This window comes from Hemibagrus wyckioides, linkage group LG18 (genome assembly GCF_019097595.1).
Source record: "Hemibagrus wyckioides isolate EC202008001 linkage group LG18, SWU_Hwy_1.0, whole genome shotgun sequence".
Lineage (NCBI taxonomy): Eukaryota > Metazoa > Chordata > Actinopteri > Siluriformes > Bagridae > Hemibagrus > Hemibagrus wyckioides.
This window is the reverse complement of record NC_080727.1, coordinates 23,610,787-23,631,886: the sequence shown is the minus strand read 5'-3', so window position 1 is coordinate 23,631,886 and position 21,100 is coordinate 23,610,787. Positions and strand designations below refer to the sequence as shown.

Genomic DNA, 21,100 nt, shown 5'->3' with positions numbered 1-21,100 from the left:
TAGATTTCATTCTTTTATTATATCAAAATACAAAACATTTCTGAAGCAGAGTAAAGGTTACATAACACTGTAGCATCTGAACATGGCAACCCAATGAGCTTTACCCAGCATGGAGCATGTGAAATAAAGGCCAACTCAAATGTATTTCAGATGTAAGAGCTCTTTGTTTTCCAAATGGCATGCATGGTATTAAATTATAGGTCAATATGCCTGAACCGAGGGACATTCCCAGTACTGGGTCGCAAATCACTTTCCCACAGTCCTGAATAGCTGGATTCTTAATCACATTCCCACAGTCCTGAACCTCTGAATCAATAATTTCTGAGTCAATTTCCCACAGTCCTGAATCTCTGAATCAATTTTCAACAGTCCTGAATCTCTGAATCAATTTTCAACAGTCCTGAATCTCTGAATCACCGATTTCTGAATCAATTTCCCACAGTCCTGAATCTCTGAATCACTGATTTCTGAATCACTTTCCCACAGTCCTGAATAGCTGGATTCTTAATCACATTCCCACAGTCCTGAACCTCTGAATCAATAATTTCTGAGTCAATTTCCCACAGTCCTGAATCTCTGAATCAATTTTCAACAGTCCTGAATCTCTGAATCAATTTTCAACAGTCCTGAATCTCTGAATCACCGATTTCTGAATCAATTTCCCACAGTCCTGAATCTCTGAATCACTGATTTCTGAATCACTTTCCCACAGTCCTGAATAGCTGGATTCTTAATCACATTCCCACAGTCCTGAACCTCTGAATCAATAATTTCTGAGTCAATTTCCCACAGTCCTGAATCTCTGAATCAATTTTCAACAGTCCTGAATCTCTGAATCAATTTTCAACAGTCCTGAATCTCTGAATCACCGATTTCTGAATCAATTTCCCACAGTCCTGAATCTCTGAATCACTGATTTCTGAATCAATTTCCAACAGTCCTGAATCTTGAATAAGTTAAATCACATTCCTATAGACCTGAATTGCCTCAGGCTACTACAGCAATCATATAGATGAATGAAGAATACACAAGCTAGTTTTAAGAAAATGTTTTTGCTCTCTTTAACACTGAGTCTGTACTAAACAACAGAAGCTGTACAGACACCATAAAGACATCATGTCTAAAGGAACCGCCCTTTGACGTGACGAGTGGTTGCGTCAGTACAGGATGAACGGATATATCTGATAAAATGCAACTCAAATATAGTAAAATACTGTGAAGTCTTTTACATTCTATCTGGCTTGCCACCATTTTTAACCAATATATTTATCATTATCTCTGTATTATAATGTATTCAGACAAAAATATTTGATCATTAATTAGGTAACTAGGTTAATAATAAGTAAATAAGACAGTACAGTGTGTGCAGCTCTGATGTTTGAAGGGTTTGAACTATATTTTTAAACATCTTTTAAGATTATTTTTTAATGTAAATTTAATAAAATAGTTATTTGTGGCAATTGAAGACTTGAAGATGAATTTTAACATCCATCATTATCCTTAGTCTACAAAAATGTCGTTTTCAGTCAAATGAATTTATGAGCAGTTAAAAGACAGAAATCAGAGAGAGAGTGGATATAGAGTGGATAATGGAGACTAACAGGAGCAAAAACAATAATTACAGATCCAGAGCTGATGTTACTCTGACTGAAACTGTATGGTTACAGAATGACTAAAACATAATGACTAACATCTGAGCAGTTATTACAATTCCTTCCTTCACTCTTTTCTTCTAGTGACAAATCCTTCCGTTGCTTCACTCCTTCCCTCTACTTTCTTCTGATCTTCCTTCCTTCCTTCCTTCCTTCCTTCTTTCCTTCCTTCCTTCCTTCCTTCCTTCCTTCTTTCCTTCCTTCCTTCCAGTTGTTACAAATCCTTCCTTCCTTCCATCCATCCATCCAGCCATCCACCCCTCCATGCTTCCTTCCTTCAAGGTGTGACAATCCTTTCCTTCCTCGCTTTCTTCCTTCCTTCATTTATGTTTGTTGTAAATCCCTCCTTCATTTCTTGTTTTATAATTTGCAATGTACATGCTATTTATTCTCAAAACATCTTTATTTTTTTCTTGATTTAATTCAGACCATTTGTTTCGGACAAGAGTTAGTTTACAGCATTTTGTAAGCATCACATCTTATTTCTTTACTTGATACATGTCTTCGCTAACACTGCATTAACACAATTTACAGTAAGAAATGTTTTGTTGTTGTTTTTTTTCTTCTTCGTTGCATCAAATATTAACAAATACTGTCAGCTAGGTCTTCACATTAGTCTGAATACGTGTGAGATGTGATGTTTGCGCCAAAGTCATCTCCTGTCTAGACCACAGAATGGATCATAAATAGCACCAAGTCATAATGTGGTCAATGGGATGGCGAGTGAATATGCACCACACTGATGTTTCTATAAAATCTTACTTTGACTGTAAGAGTTATCTACAGATAATCTACAAAAGCAGTTTGTAACATCTGTCATATCGCTAATAACCACACTTTCGCTACCGTCACGAGAGGAAAAAAAAGAAAAACATACATTTTTTCATAAACAGGACATCAAAGTTGAATCACACGTTCTTTAACCTTGTACAAAAGTTAGATCGTTCAGTTATCTTTTTTAATCTGTAGCTATAAATATCTGTCCTTTATACATACAGTACACTGCCAAAATATCTCTACTTGTACAGCCTGCTTACTAGAAGAATACAGATTACACATATCTTACACTGTGCTGCTATACATATTGTATGTGTGCCTTCCCGCCAGTCCGATCCCATTGAAGTCAATGAGGCAGTAAGTCTACGCAGACACGTCACTGACTTCGATGGCGTTAAAGGACGACGATGCATCGTGGCTGTGTTTTTGCGATAAATACAAAAAAAGAAAGGAAAGAAACATGGGGCGTAAACGATCTAACATCACAATGCAAACAGCAGAGCAGAAACCTTTTGTCACAGTTAAAAGTTTTAATGTAAAGGGCATTGATGGTATGAAAAATATATTGTCAAATAAGGCATACTGGAAAAAACAAAAAAGGAAAATAATCTCAAACCTGGAGGATATTTTTTCATGAAGCACAATAATATTTTAGCTATTATATTAGCATCTCTGCACTATTCTACATTTCAGCGTTATTTTCCTAGATGCTGAGCTGTGTATAAAGATGAAACGAATAAAATGCTATGTACTATAAGCAAACACCCCCCCCCCCCCCCGGCCCAAAAAAAACAGACAAGGTTATCCCCCTTTGGTTTGTAAATTCTTACATGTTGAATATATTTTCTTCATTCTGCTCTTCAGTCTAATTTGTAAGATTATTATTCACATTGTTCAATATACAGACCATAAAACGACCCCTTTAATCATTCATCTAACAATATCCACAGTGTGCAGCAATTTCTCGTGTACAAAAATATATTGCAAGATATGTAGTCTTTATTTACATCTTGTGAAAAGTTCTATTGTTGCGTGTGTATCTGCAGTCGACTGAGACGTTCCTGATCATCTCTATAGGTTTTTTTATTTTTATTTTTTCCTGCAAGCACACAAAGTGCCAAATGAAGCCTGACATCTCGTAATTCCCCCATGCGCCATATTGTGCTGATACCAGACCGACCCTCGCCCTTTCTCCACCTAAAGGTAAGCAGCATGATCACTTGGTAAATCCCTGATGTTCTTTAGGAGGTCAATGTTTAAGCATGCATTCTGCAAATTTGTGTTTTTTTGTTGTTTTTTTTTTACAAAAACTCGCCAAGTATTTGAACAGTTCCATTCTTGATCAGATGAAATAGAAATCTTTTAAACACATCAGGGGGTATCGAAATAAAGGTACTGTTTTTTTGTTTTCTTCTTCTTGGCACTGGAGTGATATCATGAAGGAAACACCTTTTCTACCTTCAGTACGCATCTTTTCCCGTCATGATGTGTTCCAGTGATGAGCTTTTAGAGTAAATGTAAAGGTATCAGTTGCCCTTAAAGTCCCTTTATGGAACTCAGAGGTAAAAGATATTCCTTTAACGATAACACTCCAGCAACAGTACCTATATTTTTAAAGAGTACCACCTAACTAAATAAAAAATACAGCAGAATTGTTTGGAATAAAGTCATTTGGTTCAGCTTCTACCTTCGACTGTAGATCACGTTCTAACACCCAATTCAAAATACTGGCATTTAGGAGAACATTAAAATTATTTCAAGGTCAAAACTGAAATCTTTCCATTTATTTTTCTCTGTTTCATATGTCGAAATCAATGTTTTTCGGTCAAGTGTTACGTTAAATGATCTAATGGCGGAGTGATAACAAATAACGTTGGCATGTTTTTCCCCGTCATCACATCAACATCCCACCGTTTCTTCATCGCTTGTAAGTGATATATAAAAAGAAAAAAATTTGTATTTAATAAATAATCTGCTTCATTTTACTAAAATCATCTCTCATGAGCACGCATTCGGAAACATATCTGCTCTGGATAATAGCATTCAACAGAACCGTAAGATCATGCTAAACACGTCTCTAATCATGTATATACATTTTGATCTGTTAACAGAGATATAACAGAGAAAGTGCCATGACCTTGTCCAGTGAGCTAAGCATCAGTCCATCAAAATTAAAGGATGATCACAATAAATAAAAAAATCCTCACTAAACATTGAGAAATAGAGAAATATACATTTACCGTATGCATATATTCTTGTAGATTTCATTCGTGAAGCCGTACAGAGGGGATTTGAGCTCAGTGATCCTCAGAACAAGGAAGTGTAGACTTAAATGAGACAAATAAATATACGTCCAGAAAAAGTGGAAAAAAAAAACAGATCTGAAATTAGGAAATATTTTCATGAAAAAATCAAAGGAAAATATTTTGGAGTTATAAACATGATATCACACATGATTGTGAGGAAGAAAAAAAAACAGGAATAAAGTGGAAATGATTTGTGTTTCAATCAAAACAAAGACTCCAGCTTTACTAAGATGGTTGTTTTATTCAAAATTATGCAAACGCAAAAAATGATGAATTGGAATGGAAAATGTTTCTCTCGAAATAAATCGTCATGATAAAGTAACAGAATGCTTGTTCCGTGGACAGATATAAATTCCATACAAAATAAATGCAAGGCAAAGTCAGTGAGATCTAGAAGGTGAAGCTTGTCACTCGATGATGGCTACGACGCTACTGAACGAGCTCAAGTGTTCACTCTCTTTAAAGCCTTGTGTCTGTTTTATTTATGTATTTATTTGTTTGTTTGTTTGTTTATTACAAATCTTCTGTGGCACTGTTTATGAGCCGAGGTTTATTCAGCATTTATTAGATCTCTTAAAGAACCTACAAACTCCTGGAGTATCTGTGTCGGCCTGCCAGAGCCTAATTCACAACAAGTGGAAATATAAGTGGATGGTGCTACAGAAGAGACCGAGAAGTTTATAGTTTGGGAAAAATAATTTCACAGATATTGATCCAAACAACCGCCAAGAAAAAAAAAAAAAAATCCAAGATCCATGGAAATTTATCTTCTTGTGTCTACTGAACGCTTAAGGATGCTTTAAAGTGAAGAAACCTTGATGAAAAAGTAATATTACAAACACATTGTTAAAAAAAAATGAATGAATTCAAAATATGGGAATATGTTTTATGAATATATTTTAGTCGCGTGCATATATTGTCCAATTTATTCAAAATTACTAAAATTTTATCATACATTGTGCAATATATGCTATTATATACAGTATTTCTGACATATTACAGTACATTCCTAGCATTTTGGATATTCCTTTTTTTTATATCACTCTTTTGAAAAAGAAAGAAACGTAAAAGAACAATATTTAGTTAATTAAATAGTTCTATATCTTTTACAAAGCACCATAGTTGACCAAAAAAAAAAATAAATAAATTGCCCAGTCTTGTAAATACTTGAGGAGCACATCTTTGAAATGAACTACCTATTTGTGAAGATCTATCTAAAAGTGTGTTGCCACGTCTTTCATGGGTCATCTAATCAGACATTTACCGAAATTACAAATGGAACAACAGTTACAGACATTAACACGCAAAGTCTGATATTCTTTGCAAAGAAAACATTCACAGAACATAAAGAAGAGGTGTGATCTGAACCGATCGCGACGCTTTGTGCCAAGTGTCACACTCGGTGCTTAGTATCATCTAAAAGCTCCAAAATGACTACCCATGTATGACTAGTTGACAATCAGTCCCCTAACCAAGGTGAAATAAAATCATCAGAAATGCTTACACAGGTACACTTGTAATGCGCTGGTCTCACATAAGCACAGAATACATCAAAGGTATTCCAGTTTTGTTTTTAAGAAAGTGCAGTCATGACAAAATAAATCTGAATCCTCATAACCATGCCGACAGGAAGTGCCCTTACTCGCCTGAGGTACACCCCAGCCTCTAATGTTGATGTAGCTAAAATCATAAATGCAAACCGGTGATCACATTCAGCACCCAGATGTAAGTCAAGTATGAACGAGGACATTTTTAACGCTAAAAAAAAAGCATTTTGATGGACACTAGGTATTGACCGTCAAGATGCCACAGCAAAACATTGAATGTTTTGATCCAACGCTCGGATGATGTCGAAATCCTAAAACGTCAAATACTGCGGTGTTCAAATGACGAGCAGCAGCCACATCTGCCGGAAGATCGACTTAGAGAAATTAAGCAATTTCAAGTGATTACGGTCCGAAGACTCCCAAAGTTTGATAGCACCCAAAATAGGCTGTTGAACACGCCCGTATTGTACTGATTAGGCTTTGGGAGGGGCTTGATTGTGAACCAACACAATCCATTTGCAAAACTTAGGTTAAACATCAACCTAGCTTAAATTTGGAGTCCCCTTTATGATAACTGATACTACTGAGCCAACCTACGCCCTTGTGAGCTTTTTTTTTTTTTTTTCTTTCAGCAGGGACAAATGAATGTGAAACAGGTAGAGCACCATCGCTGACCACCACCAGCACCATCCCCTTTCAATGACTGGCCACCAAAGTGAACGTACATGAGCACAGATATGTTTGTCCTGACAGTGAGAATACATATTAACCAGTAGAAAAGAAGCACCCTTGGATGATTAGATATACGATAAAAAACTTTGGCCGCATGGGAAAGCCTGGTCTTCTCGTAGGCGTTTCCCATAATGTCTTTCCAGAGAGGATCGAGACAGGAGCTGGGGTGCTGCTTCTACTTGCAGCCAGGTTAACCCTCAAAATAAAAGGCTACAAAAATGGCCCACAAAGGCAGTAGGTTTCCATTGGAAATAAACCAAGAAAAAAAAACAAGAAAGAAAAAGAAGAAAGAGACAAAGAAATGGAGCCAAGCATTCAAGAGCCCTACTTTGGCCTAAATATGCCTTTTTGGATAAAAGGGAATGAGGGGACAGTTGAAAAAATACTACAGTATAATTATGGCACGAAACCCTACGCTTCTCACAGTACATTATACTCAAGAATTTTATTGATTATTAAGGAAACTGTAGTATTTTCTTTTTTTAAAAATTGATTTAAGGTACTTACTATGTTTGTTTGTTTTTAAATAGGAGCTCCGAAAAACAAGACTAAGTTAGCATCAACGTAAAAAACAGAACATCACAGTGATTACCAAGATTTTGCTCCAATGCAAAAGACTTATTTACAGAAAACACCAACCCAGAAAAATGTACACACACGGCCATAGCAGCTTTGGATTGTAGTGGAAAGTAACCTGTGCGCATCTCTGGATAACGTCTTTGTTCCCTTTTCAGGATTCATTCGGAATATCTAACAGTATCGTTGTCACTTCTTCAGCTAAAGAACGGATCGTGAACGGTGTTTCGAAGAAACGAAATTCTCCCCCCAATAAAGTACTGGAAATACTGAGCATTCCAAATCCATGGAGGAGCGGACGAATGAAAAACGACCACACTGCACACACACAATGCATATTATGTAAGGAATAGAACCTGATGGAGCATGCTGTTCCATGCAAATAACCAGCGATGGGGTGTTGTGACTCAAAGCCGAGTTACTGTTACTATCCCAAAGCTGATTATTTTCCAATAACAGGACAACCCAGCATGTTCTATTCCTCTTATACCACAGCAAACATGTTATGGGATGTGAGTCAGCACAGAGTGCTGCAAGAGATGTGTATACTTTTATCTGTTTATTGTTACATTTCATGCTACGGAACATCCTAACATAGTTATAACATAGAAAAACAACTGTTTATTCATAAGCTATCTCTTTAATTTAATTATGACAAAGAAATGCAGCTTGCCAAGCTACAGGAAACTCCAAAGTACAAAGCCTGAAGTTCCAGCTTTATCACTGATGAATATAAAGCACTGGAAACTCCTTCCAAAATGTTACATAAACTTAAACTCTTTACAGAGCAATGCACCATGTTAACAATTAGTCACTTTATGCTGAGTATCTGTTGTACAAATCCCTGTAATAAACTGTTACTATAGAAATGATAACATATTAGGGCAAATCCATTGATTAAGCTGGAACTAATGTCAGAGCTGCTGTTATAGTAAATTAACCACCATCTGACCAATCAGATTAGAGAATTTAAAAGTGCTGTGGTATAAGTATATTAATACATAATACCATTATGAGCATAACAGTCATTCTGCCTTGAAAGACCTGAAATATTTTTCTTTTGAACATAAATGATGCCTAACGATATTACAAGAAAAGGGAAAAAAAGCACCACGACCAAATGGTGGACTGTTAGGAAGTTACAGAACGTTCGCCTGTCCAGCAGTGTTGCACTGATGAGTCTCGGGTGACTCTGAGGTATATCTGGCCTACGCATGAGAACCCTGTGTTCTGCTGAGACAGAGTAAGACTACTGGCAGAATGAAACAGGTGCAGGAATGTGAGGAGTGATGACAGCTGTAAACCACACGCATGAGCCTCAACGCTGGCACGCCTCTTTCGGAAGAGAAATAAACCTAAACCCTAATGACCCTAGTTCTCTGTTTGAGGTAGTCTTGCACTGGAGCAAAACCTTGGAACACTACCAACCAGCATTATCTTGTGAAAAGAGAGGTTTCAAAAACGAAAAGGAAGAAAAACAAAAAGGATGAATGGAAAGATGAGGTGTAGATATGGGGCACAGCTGGGGTGGTGGGAAACTCAGTGCAGAACCAGTGGGCTTTGGGAAGAGTGTGGCCTGCTCTCTGGGCCCTCACAGGAAAGTGGCGTGGTCTGGGTCCACTATGTCCATACTGGCCAGAATGGCTTTCTGGTCATCTTGCGGAGGACGGCGGTACAGCAGGGCGGAGAAGCGGGTGTACGGGTCCTGTCTGGTTAACTTCCTCTTCTTCTTGCGGAGGTAGAGAGCTTCTTCTGGTGGGAGGACCTGAGAGGTGTGGGGCTGCTGGGTCTGAGAGGTCGACACACCTGGATCCAGACAACGGGATGTGAGTCAGCACAAAGTGCTGCAAGAGCTTACAGATGTGCACAGACAGAGCTCGTGGCTCGAGGGTACATAGGCGTGGGTTGAGCAAGAAAGAACACACTCAAATCGAACGTATAAAGCACACAATATGTTAAGTTTAAAATAATATGATATGTTTTTCATGATTTGTTTTTGTTCCTCTAGTACAGGGGTGTCCAATCTTATCGGCAAAGCGACGGTGTGGGTGCAGGTATTCACTCTGGCCAGGCAGGAGCCACACCGGATAAGATTGGACACCCCTGATCTAGTACCTTTACTAGTAAAGAAAGAAAAGTACAAATTTTTCTAAATTCCTGCCCTACATCCCACATAATGAATTTGATTTAAAATCATATGACATGTCAGGTACTGACTGCTTCTTCTGGCTCAGGTAACTAGTAACATGAGTGTCTAGTATTTATTAAACGTGTGATAGATGTCAGACACCATGTAATGATGAACTTTTGATGATTTTTGATGAAATTTCTGGTCCTGTTTGGAAGAGTTTTAAAAGGTCAGCATGTAGAAAGTACTAAAGATTGTACTGATTGTAGAATGGTTTAGGAAAGCTGCTGAGAAAGACATTGATTAGCTCAACACTAACTACTCACACCTCAGCTCTGTGCTGTTGCAGCCTGCATACAGTCAAATGGTGTATTTAAACTACTTGACTGAGGCCTGAAAAATAGAAAGTGGCTCGTCAAATAGATCAGGCAATATACACTCACCACTTTAATAAGAACACCTGTACCCCTGCTCATTCATGCAATTATCTAATTAGCCTGTCATGCGGTAGCAGCACAATGCATGATCCATCATGTAGATTAAGGTTAAAAGCATCCGTTAAAATGCACATCAAACATCAGAAATTTGAGCTCTTTGAGTGTGGTATGGTTGACAGTGTGGGACCGCTGGGATCTAGTTGTCTCAAGAGTCTAAAAAAAAACGTGAGTGTCAGTTCTGTGGGTGGAAATGCCTTGTTGATGAATGAAGTCAGAGGAGAATTAGCTGGACTGTGTCGCGCTGACACGAAGTCTATGGTAATGCTAATAACCACTTGTTAAAACACTCCTGATCAGAAACGCTTCTCAGAATGCCCACCTGCCCAAATTTACGGCGGATGGGCTACAACACATAAACCATACCGGGTCTCCACTCCCAGACCCATGTTTAAGTGAACCTGTACCCAGGATCCTGATCATTTGCAGACAGGATGTGGTTTTCTGACGAATAGGTTTGACGTGTAGTGCATACGTAGATGTGTTTCTGCTCAACACGGTGGAAAAATGTGGTTGCCATAGACTTCCTGTCAGTGCAGTCTCCATGATTTTATGCATTGTGCTGCCGCCACATGAATGACCAGGTGTCCAAGTGTTCCTATTAAAGCAGCTGGCAAACGTCATCCCAAGAATAAGTCAAGCACTACCTTGAGTAAATTCTGACTCGAGTATATGATTACCATAATGGCTCTTATTCATCAAAGTTGTGATCAAATCTGATCCTAAAATAAGCGTGCAGTACAGTTTCCTTATTGAAAATCTGGATTGTTGGTGTATTTATACGATCACACTTGATCACTCTGAAAAAGAGCTTCATTTGCAGTTAAATAATCAGAACCAGTATAATCAGTTAACATACCAAGTATAGTAAGTAAAGTAGTTAATGAATATCATGTCATATACACCGACCAGGCATAATGTTGCCTAATATTGTGTCGGTCCCCCTTTTACCTTCTTCAGCAGTTTGATCAACAGTAGCTCGTCTGTTGGATCGGATCACACGGGCCAGCCTTCTCTCCCCACGTGCATCAATGAGCCTCGGCCTTCCTTGGACCACTTTTGATAGATACTGACCACTGCAGACCGGGAACACCCCACAAGAGCTGCAGTTTTGGAGATGCTCTGATCCAGTGGTCTAGCCATCACAATTTGGCCGTTTTTGGTCAAATTCGCTCAAATCCTTACACTTGTCCATTTTTCCTGCTTCTAACATCAACTTTGAGGACAAAATGTTGACTTGCTGCCTAATATATCCCACCCACTAACAGGTGCCATGATGAGGAGATACTCAGTCTTATTCACCTCACCTGGCAGTGGTCATAATGTTATGCCTGATCGGTGTAAATATTAAATAAAAATCTGAGTACACAGGAACCTCACACGAAAGTATAGGGTTAAAACAGGGATTACAATGTCAGCAAGTAATCTGTAAATATGAATCAGTAACTCAGATATGGATTTTTTTAACTCATTGTCCAGAGAGATGCAGCTCAAACTCAGCTTCATTGAAATGCATTTTTCCACACTCGATTTACTCGATTGTCAGAGCGTCTGCATAAATTAGGATGTGTTTCATGTAAATTAGATGTGCATAAGTGTAAATCAAGTTATGTGTCATATGCATATGATATTAACATATGAGACTGCTGGGTAGGAGCATGACATTTACAGTTCAAATGAGTGTTGAAATCACAAATGCTCAAATCGCAATGCTTGTTTTTTATCATGAAATTGTTTCATGAATCGGAAACATTCACACGTCATTATAGACACTCAAATTCACATTAATTTCAGTGCAACTTTAACGCATAAGGTCCAATGTGACAATCTGTGTTTTTCACCATTAACAAAAAATAAGCTAAATCACCACTGCATATGGCTAGCAAAAAAAAAGAAAAAAAAGGAGAATGAGTGAGCTCTCACCCATTTTCTTTCTGGCCTTGGAGTTGTTATTGTTAACCACAACCTTCTTGGCTTTTTTGACACGTTGATATCTCAGTGCTTCTATCCTCTCAGACCCTGCAGGACCACTCGGTGTACCTCGACGTTTTCTGCACAGAGAACAAAGAAAGGGCAAAGGGCTTTCACACAGGAGAAAAGCTGTCCTGTGCCTTTCTATTGATAAGACACTGGTCACATATGGCTTGGCCCAATCCTTGTCAAGTTACTGCTCTCAGTGCCAAGCTATAGGCGCACCAGATTGCCTACGAACCAGTCCAAGACATCCACACTCTCGGAATCGGCCAGTTTGTTCAGCATGACAGTTATGGAGCCGGAATTTATTTGAGTGGAAAGAGAGGTATACTCAGGGCTATAGAGGTGTACATGTGCTTTCTCATTAGTACAGTATTATTGTTCACAGCAAAGAGGAATTTTGAAAACAAAGCTTGATGAACATTACTTCTACAATAAATTAACTAGGAATACCTTGGTATGATACTGGTAAGATACTGATATCAGTTTGAAGAGAAATTATTGAAGAACAAAATGTAATGGTAGTAAGAAATAATAATAATAATAATAATAATAATAATAATAATAATAATAATAATAATATCTACTTTTGTGGAAAGGAAAGTATACATCCTTAAACTTCCTTAAAAATAGGTTGTATTCACAGTCTTCCCATCCAAATACAGTATGGAGGCACTTAAAATGCAGCCCACATACTCAGCCACACACACACACATACACACACACACACACACGGCTCTGACGAGGCACGGTGAAACAAGAAAAAGAGCATTATAAAGGGCCCTTCCATCTGCCGGGGCTGCCAAGAGAAATTAGAAGCCATTAGTAGAGGGGGAAAATCACAGCTGAGCGACAAAGCATCTTCAAAAATGTGTTCATAGACATGAATACTGTCTACAATGGGCTTCACCATGCTGACAGGGGGAGAGATGGCGGGAGGGGAAATGGCTACTTGGGAACAGTCACATAATGAAAAGTAAAACAAAGCACTCAGACAACAAATGTAACAAGAATTTATTCAGATATTTGTTTGTTTTTTTTCAACTGAAGAGCAATATTTAGCGATGGCATGCATGGAATTTTGCACATGGAACAGAACTTTAAAGGGGAATACTCTGAAAAGCACTTCACTGGGCAAAAGCCACAAATAAAAAGAGAATGTATTTACGGTGCCCAGAGCCAGTAGTATTTTCCCCATTACAAAACGAAGTGCATGAGCTTTTATGGAAGTATACTTTCTCCCTTTGAGTGGGAGAGTGTTCTGCAGTCCAAATGTATAAGTAAACACATGTGCATTTGGATTTATGATGATGAGAGTGCTTAAAAGGGCCAGTAGTTTTTTTTTTTTTTTTTTTTTTGCCCTAATGTATAACAATAACAAAAATGCAATGCACTTTGGAACTGAGGCCATGTTTAAAATATCTCATGCTTTTAATCCATAACTCATATATTGTGTAACTACATGATTACATGATTTCATAAAACTAGGTTCAAGATTTTGCTCCACTGGTTCATTTTGGAGCCTTCATGGCACTGATTCACTAGCAAAAAAAGTGATCACAATCCTAAATGTCCTTTGTGTTTTTCACATTTAGGAAAAAAACACAGGTAAAGCAAGTAAAGTTGACCACATGATCTATGACATATTACTGAATATCTATAAAACCTACATATGCATACTGAGACGAGAATGCATATAGGATTCAAGACTGCAGAACTTAAATGCGTAGCTTCTCATAACATAAGAACAAAAAGAAAAAGAACAGAAATGCAGGTTGGTGTAGCAAACTAAATAAATCAAGACTCTCAGACTCGTATTCCCCTTTAAAGAACGAGGTGAATAAAAGCCCCACCTGCTGCCCCCCCCTTTCAGACATGGATCCAACCCTTACCTATTGCGGTGTAGAGGACCTGGTCACAACAACGCTGCCCAGATAGCTGAGATCAATCAAAAACAAAGCAGGTAAGACTCCAGGAGTCATCAAGAATGACCAACTGCCCCTAATTGAGATGATGACGACATTGCAACAGATGAGAGCGGACAGTCCCTGCAACGCGATTCGCCCAACAAGCCTCCCCCTGGCAGTCAGAGCTGGGGTGACCTGGGTGATGGAGGAAAGGGAGGTGTGGGAGAAGCAATCATGCAGTCATATTACTAAGGATCGTGAGAGGAGGCCTGTGCCTGCTGTGCTGGACACGTCTAAATCAATCTCTGTAAGTCATCCTAAAAAGCCTGGAGTTAGTCAAAACAGGGCTTTATTTTGACTGAGAAAAGTCAATTGGGATGCACGGGGGTTCCTCCTGTTGGGTGAAAGGCAGGGTAAAGCAGAATGACACAGAATGGAAAGGCTGGGGTCCAGTGGTGGTGTTCCTCTGATTCCAGGCTTTTAAGGGGCTTTGGTGCTGCATTTTAAATTGACTTAATATAGCACTCATTGAGTGACTGAGCCCCAAAAGGTCTGTCACCATATCTGTGAAGCAAATAATCCATCCTGTCCTGAGCTTATATATATTTTTTGCCCTGATATCAAATAAATTTTCAGACAAGTGTCTTTAAGTGCTTCACAGACCTTATGAATGAACATTGATGTTTGACATGAAAAGCAGCATCAGTGAGACTGAGAGCTACAAGGTTATAGGACAACATCATCTATGTAGAAAATGATTCTGAATGGTTTGCAAAATGTAAGGCATTGATGGCAGTTTAGAAAAGAAAACATGACGTTCGATGCAGTTATTTTATTTAGCAAACACAGGTAAAACTGCTCTACCTTCATGGGCAGTTAGAAAGGTTGTCTACTTTTATAAATAAATTGCCTATTATACTTTTTTACTACAAAGAACTTTTTCGTAACCCCGTGGAACTTACCCTGAAGCTGATAGCTGGGGCGGAGAGGGTTCTGATGGCAGAATCTCCTCCTCACTCCTCCTCTGGGTTGGCATCTGTCCAAAAATTCTGCTGCTTTCCATGGGGGGTGATGGAGATTGGGATGGATAGCTTGTTGCTGAGGTGCCAAAGGCCATGTGGGAGCGGTAAATAGGACTTGCCCGTCGGCTTCCTTGGCCTTGAGCAGGGGAAGAAGAAGGTGAGGATCTTTTTGAAAAGCTAACAGAAGAAGGTGGCTGCAGGGTTATTTCAGACATCCCAGGGGGAATTGAAGGCTGGACAATGCTAGGACGGGGCCTGGGGCGGACTACAATCTCTGGAGAACCCTCATGAGAGCTAATCGGGCTTTGAGTTAGGGGTGAGAGACGGGAAGGCTGGAGTACCACCATGCTGGGTTCCATCCTACGGGGCTGTCTGGGACTGAGCCTGGGAGTTAACTCATACCAACGGGTATCCAGGCTTCCAAATGAGCTAGGACCAACAATGTGAGACGCTGGGTCAGGGTAAGGCAATACCGGCACACCCATACCGTGGCTTGTGTGTCTTAGCTGCCCTAGACTCTGTGCCTCTTGCATAGGTAAATGCTTGGCTGGAAGGCCCTGAGGCTTCACTTTGCTGGGAGACTTGCCTAGCCGACTCTTTGGGGCCTCCAGCTGAAGAATACCAGGATAGGAAGGTATATGAATGGAGGCAGGTGGGAGAGCACTAGGAGGGAGAATGAGGGGTGGTGGAAGAGAAGGTTCCCGGTGAAATTGCAAAGGGTGGTGGGGTGGGAATATGAAGTGAGGACCCTCAAACGTGGCAAAGGAGAAATCAGGCCGTTGCCATATATCTGGGGAACGGGACGATGTGTGTGTCAAGGGAAGGGAGCAGCCTGAGACTGCATAGTGCTGAATCTCTCCTTCACTGATTTCCTCTGGTATGGTTGGATGACCAAAAGGCCCCTCAAGGTGGTAAGGGGGTGAAGACATTACTGAGCTAAGTGGGCTGGTGTCTGGCATGTAGAAAGGAGGTGGAGGCTCAGGTTCTCCAGGACTGCCCAAGTAGCTGCCCAAGTAGAACTGGCCATGAGAAAAGGCTCGAAAATGAGGAGCACCACGGATCTGCCCCATGGCCTGAAGTCGACTGCTTTCCATGATGGTCATCCCTTCAAGTGGCCTCTGGAAGCGGGGGCTATAGGCTGGGGGCTGCAAGTAAGACTCCTGGCTGGAAGAAATGGGAGAGATCTGATGGGGTCTGAGAGTGGCCATCATAGGAGGCATGGGGCCTGGATCATCATTCTCTTCATCAGACTGTCGAAATTCTGGGTAAAGGTCTGACTCTTCCACAAAGGGGAAGCCCTCAATACGCCTAGGCTTGACAGGTGCGTCTATGTCAGTGGGATCCATGACAAAGCGACCATCTGGCCCACGACTGATTAACTCAATAGGTGTAGTAGCCTCAGCTTCATGTTTAGAGACACTATATTTCTTGCTAATTATTGCTCTTTTGGTCTTCTTGTATAAAGAAAGCTCCTTCTCCTTGGCAGGACTTTTCTTAGCTCGTGATCCATCCTCAGATGACTCCGATGGAGCTCCAATGGATCGGACACTCTCTGGACTCATCTTTCCAGAAGATGGCCTGAAGAAAGAAAGACAGGGAAAACCATTAGTTGCAGTAAATTTATCACAATTTATTCTGATCAGATTTTAAAAAGCTTAACATATCATGTATGAAAATAATTTCAGCTTTTCTCAGATCTCCTGCTGACATTCTTTAAAGACGTTAGTGCTAGGTAAACAATTGGCAAGCAAATCCCTGGAGTGTGAAATGCTGCTTATTAAAAGGTAATGCAATCTTGTGAATTTATATTATAACCTCAAGCCAAGTATTCCATACATGAACACAGACACAATTTTCAATTGCTTGACCCAACTGACAGTGAAGCCATTCTGAATTTCTTTCAGTGAGAGGAAAAAAAGGATATGTGAGTGCCATGCAAACAAGGTTATAAACTTTAAGGTGAAGGAGTGAGACAAGTATGTGCTGACAGTTCATCTGGCTAAATATATTCTTCTATAAACTTTGCTATATAAATACATATATATATATGTATTAGAAAGTCTTCAGTAATGTAACTACTTTATCTTGGTCAGTGTCTGGGTGGATCAACACTGGGGTATCATGAAAGGATGAGATGCCAGTCAATCACACAGCATTACACATATTCACACACTCGTTCACACACAAGGGTAATTTAGAGTAACCTATCCACATGGTTTTGCACATGGGAAGAAACCTGAGAACCCGGAGGAATCTCCAGTAACACAAGCTCAGGATGGAGCCAGCATGCCACCTACCATGATACTAACCGTTTATTAATTTTACTATTAACATTTTACTAAGGTCTATTGTACATTGTATCATTTATTAGCATTAATTAGCATCATGCTAATGCTTTCGAGCAAATTATACTCTATCAGCAGTTGAAGGATTGTTTTGCACATTCATTCCTCTCAAGTGCTCAGCCCTGTAATCCTCCTGAACTGAGATTAACACAATGACTTTCTTCAGGGCCCCAGATATGTTTAATTGTTATGAACGAAATTATCTTCCCTTTCTCAACGTTTGAGTAATCTGCTAAGATATATCTTAGTTCATTTAAGTCATTCCATTGTCTTGTAACAGATAAACTTTGCTGAGACCGTGTACTCAGACTTCATTTAGTGATTTTATATCTTTATGTTGTGCCTTTCTGGAAGGTAAAAATATGCAAATTGTGTCTACACTTAACTAATAAACACTCGTTTTTAGAAAAACAAAATCAGATTCTGGACAAAGAGGTTAATTTTATTTCAGGAAACACAATAAAACAACCACCCAGAAAAAAGCAGGAAGATCAGAGCTGCAATGATTTTATTAGTAGCAGTATCAGCTAAAGCCTTGTTTCTGCTGAATCATTACACTTTGTGCCTGTGCTGGCTGCAGTGACGATGCTGGGTTTCCATGGCAACTGCCTCCTGATGACCAACATTGAAGTCAATGATGTCATCCTGAGAGGAGAATCTTATATTCATCAGCAGTGTTGGATCAGAGCAAAGCGCTAATCATTTACATCAGGTCAGATTTTTTTGTTTGTTTTGTTTTTGAACTAAAACTCTTTCTTATGCTTGAGCTTTTGTGTTTCTCAGAAACATCTATTGGGCTAAACAATGTCCTACACCTATTTTTTGTTAACCTGAATGATAATGCAGTTTATTTTTCATTATGACTGTCACAAATGTATGAGGCTTGAACAGAGATGCCAACCAAATCATCTTCATACATGAGGAAATGCAGCAAAAGCAGATTTACCCACGCATTATGCACATGCTCTTGCAGCTGATTGAGCCAAATGAGGATGTGAATGTGTAAAAGCTCTATTTAATTACTGGCAAGATGTGATTATTCTAAAGTGTGTGAGTCATAACACTTAAAACTTGTTCATAAATTAAATAAAGGAACTAAAAGTGTTGAAAGAAAACCAAGAAGCTCATTCGAAATTGACCCATTTAAACATGTCCAATCTCCAAAGGCCAATCCTGCCATTTCACCTCAGATGGGCGTGAAATGTGTAACACAATACATTAAAACTGCAAAAGCAATATTACTAAAAGCACTAAACACTGGCTCTAGAATAGACTCCAAGCTACTACTACTACTGTACTACAAGATTAAGGAAGCAGTGTAAACAGATCAGAACGTGTTTCTTCAATTACCATGTACACTCATAAGTGATATCTGCAAAACATTAGATCGCCAAAACAATGAATAAAAATAAGATTAAGAAGAGAAAAGGAGTTGATGCAGGAATGTGTGCCGCTCGCGGTCAAGCTCTGGTGTGAAGTGGAGTTTTGGTCACATAGATGCAGCCATTCAGAGGGCGCTGACCATCGAAATCTGAAAATCTGATAGGAACATCATGAAGTTAACACAATAGACAGCTTCACTGTGTCCTCCTAAACCGCAAACAAAACAGTGTTAGAATTTAGGATTTAGGAACAGGCTTATACAACAGACTTTATAAAAAAATAAATATTTTACCAGAAAATGGATTCTCTGCCCATAACACACTTTCATACCTCTAATTTAAGAAAACATATGTGTTGTAGAAATGATGTCACTGGTAGCTAAGTGTGCTTTCGTCATGCAGTGAACGTCAGGCTTTGATCAAGTTGTTGGTTTTGTGCCGTAGTGAAGCAGACATCAACCTAACCACTTCACCAGTAATACCAGCTGGCAGATTATCTGTCCATCACTGACACTAGTGGCTAGTGGTGCATTGAAGAAAGTTGGCCCAGGATGCCACACACAGAGAATATACAACAGAAGAGGAAATTAAAACACATCACATTGACTCATAACACTCTAACCATCAAGCTGTTAACAGTCTACGAGCTCATGACAGCATTTACATAAAGTCTGTATTTTCTTTATTTAACTTATTTTCTATTGCATCTTTCGTATATTGGGAAAAAATGGAAATAAAGCAACAAAATTAAGAATATAGTAAAAAAAAAACTAGTATAAAATGTAAAATATTTAAATAATTAAAATGGAATAAATATTAGCAATCAGAAGAAAAGAAGAAAGCAATAATCATAAAACTATATACTATAATAAAACTATAAAAAACAATTAATAAGATTATTCATGATATAGTATAAATAAATAGAAAAAAGTTTAATAATAAACAGCTAGTTAAAAGCTGAAAAGGAACGCGTAAAAAACAAAGCTTTTAGCATTTTATAGTTTTATAGTCTTCCAGATCTTTGCTGCATAAAGACTAAAGGCTCTGCTCCACCAGACAGAAAAGAGAATATAGAGAAGGCTAGCTCTCTGTGATATTCCAGCTGTCTGTCGAATCCTGTGAGCAGTGCAGTACAGCATTCAAGAAAATAACAACACAAAAGCATAGACTCGTTTCTTGGCATGTTATAATGGACCTAAGGTATCTCCTGTGCTATATTTGTTACATGATAGAAAGTGGTTTTAGTAATGTTATGACTAAAATAAATCATTATCTAAACCCAAAAGTGTGCAACTTGATCAGGGACGTCCAGAAGCCTGCAGAAATAATATTAGAAAAGACATGAGGATATGGAGAAGCAGCAGGCTGACCAGTGAGAGCCTGTGGGGTGAAAACAACCTAGAGGTCGGCAAGATGCGTGCTGAATGTGGCCTAGAGACGCTCAGCCAGGCAGAATAAGATGGTTCTCGAAGGAGAATAAAAGCTCACCCCTATATCTCACCCTTTTACACGCTAACTGAAGCATGGAGTTAATCCAGTCAAGCTGAATTAACCAGTGATATATAAATGGATAAATGGATGATACTGTATATTTAAATAAAGTGAAAATGTGACGACATCAATCACTGTACGATCACTTGATTTAAGCATCCTTTTTTTCATTGCATCAAAAAGCAGCCGCTTTTACAGACTTTCCCTAAAAATAAGTCACATGGCAACTCCATGACCAAGCATCGCCTCCTGCTGGACAAACATGACTCAACAGCCGAGACACTGAAAGGTCGGCACGCTGCTCAGAGCTAGGCGTTTGTATGGATGGATGTGAGACAGGCAAAAGTGGAAAATAAAAAAGGGCTGAGGCGAGTTCTTTGGGGTGTCCGCCCCTACAACCGTGCCCGTAGGCAGTGCACATGGGACATGCGGCCAAGCCAGTGCACGCTCGGCTGCGCGAGGTACAGGCACTCACTGACGGCTTGAAGGCGGCGGCCTGAGCCTGCTCTCATCCGGCCCCTCCCACACGGGCTCTATGCCAGGCAGGGGGGTTAGAGGAGCCCTGCGACAGGAAACATAACAGAAACAGAAGGAAGGGGTAGGGGAGCACGAAGGTCGTCAATGATGTTTAGCTTCCAGATATCCAAGTCAGGACGAGTGACAACACCAAGATGGGAAAGAAAAAAAATTAAATATAATCTGGGAAACTTAAGCGCACTTCAGTGGTCTCTTATTACACTTTTCTCAACATGAGATGATATTGCTCG

The 21,100-nt window shown here is 39.3% G+C and overlaps 1 protein-coding gene across 4 annotated transcripts in view; it reads right to left on the bottom strand.

Annotated features, from left to right (window-relative positions):
- igsf9bb (immunoglobulin superfamily, member 9Bb) overlaps positions 1-21,100 on the bottom strand; it is a 109,702-nt gene continuing 88,602 nt past the window's right edge. For 2 of the 4 annotated variants that reach the window (XM_058415778.1, XM_058415779.1), the window contains exons 18-20: positions 15,056-16,693; positions 12,136-12,263; positions 1-9,396 (exon numbers count right to left, since the gene is read on the bottom strand). In XM_058415778.1, coding sequence (XP_058271761.1) covers positions 9,182-9,396; positions 12,136-12,263; positions 15,056-16,693 — 1,981 coding nt within the window. In that variant the 3' untranslated portion in view covers positions 1-9,181. The other 2 variants (XM_058415780.1, XM_058415781.1) reach the window with 2 other exon arrangements.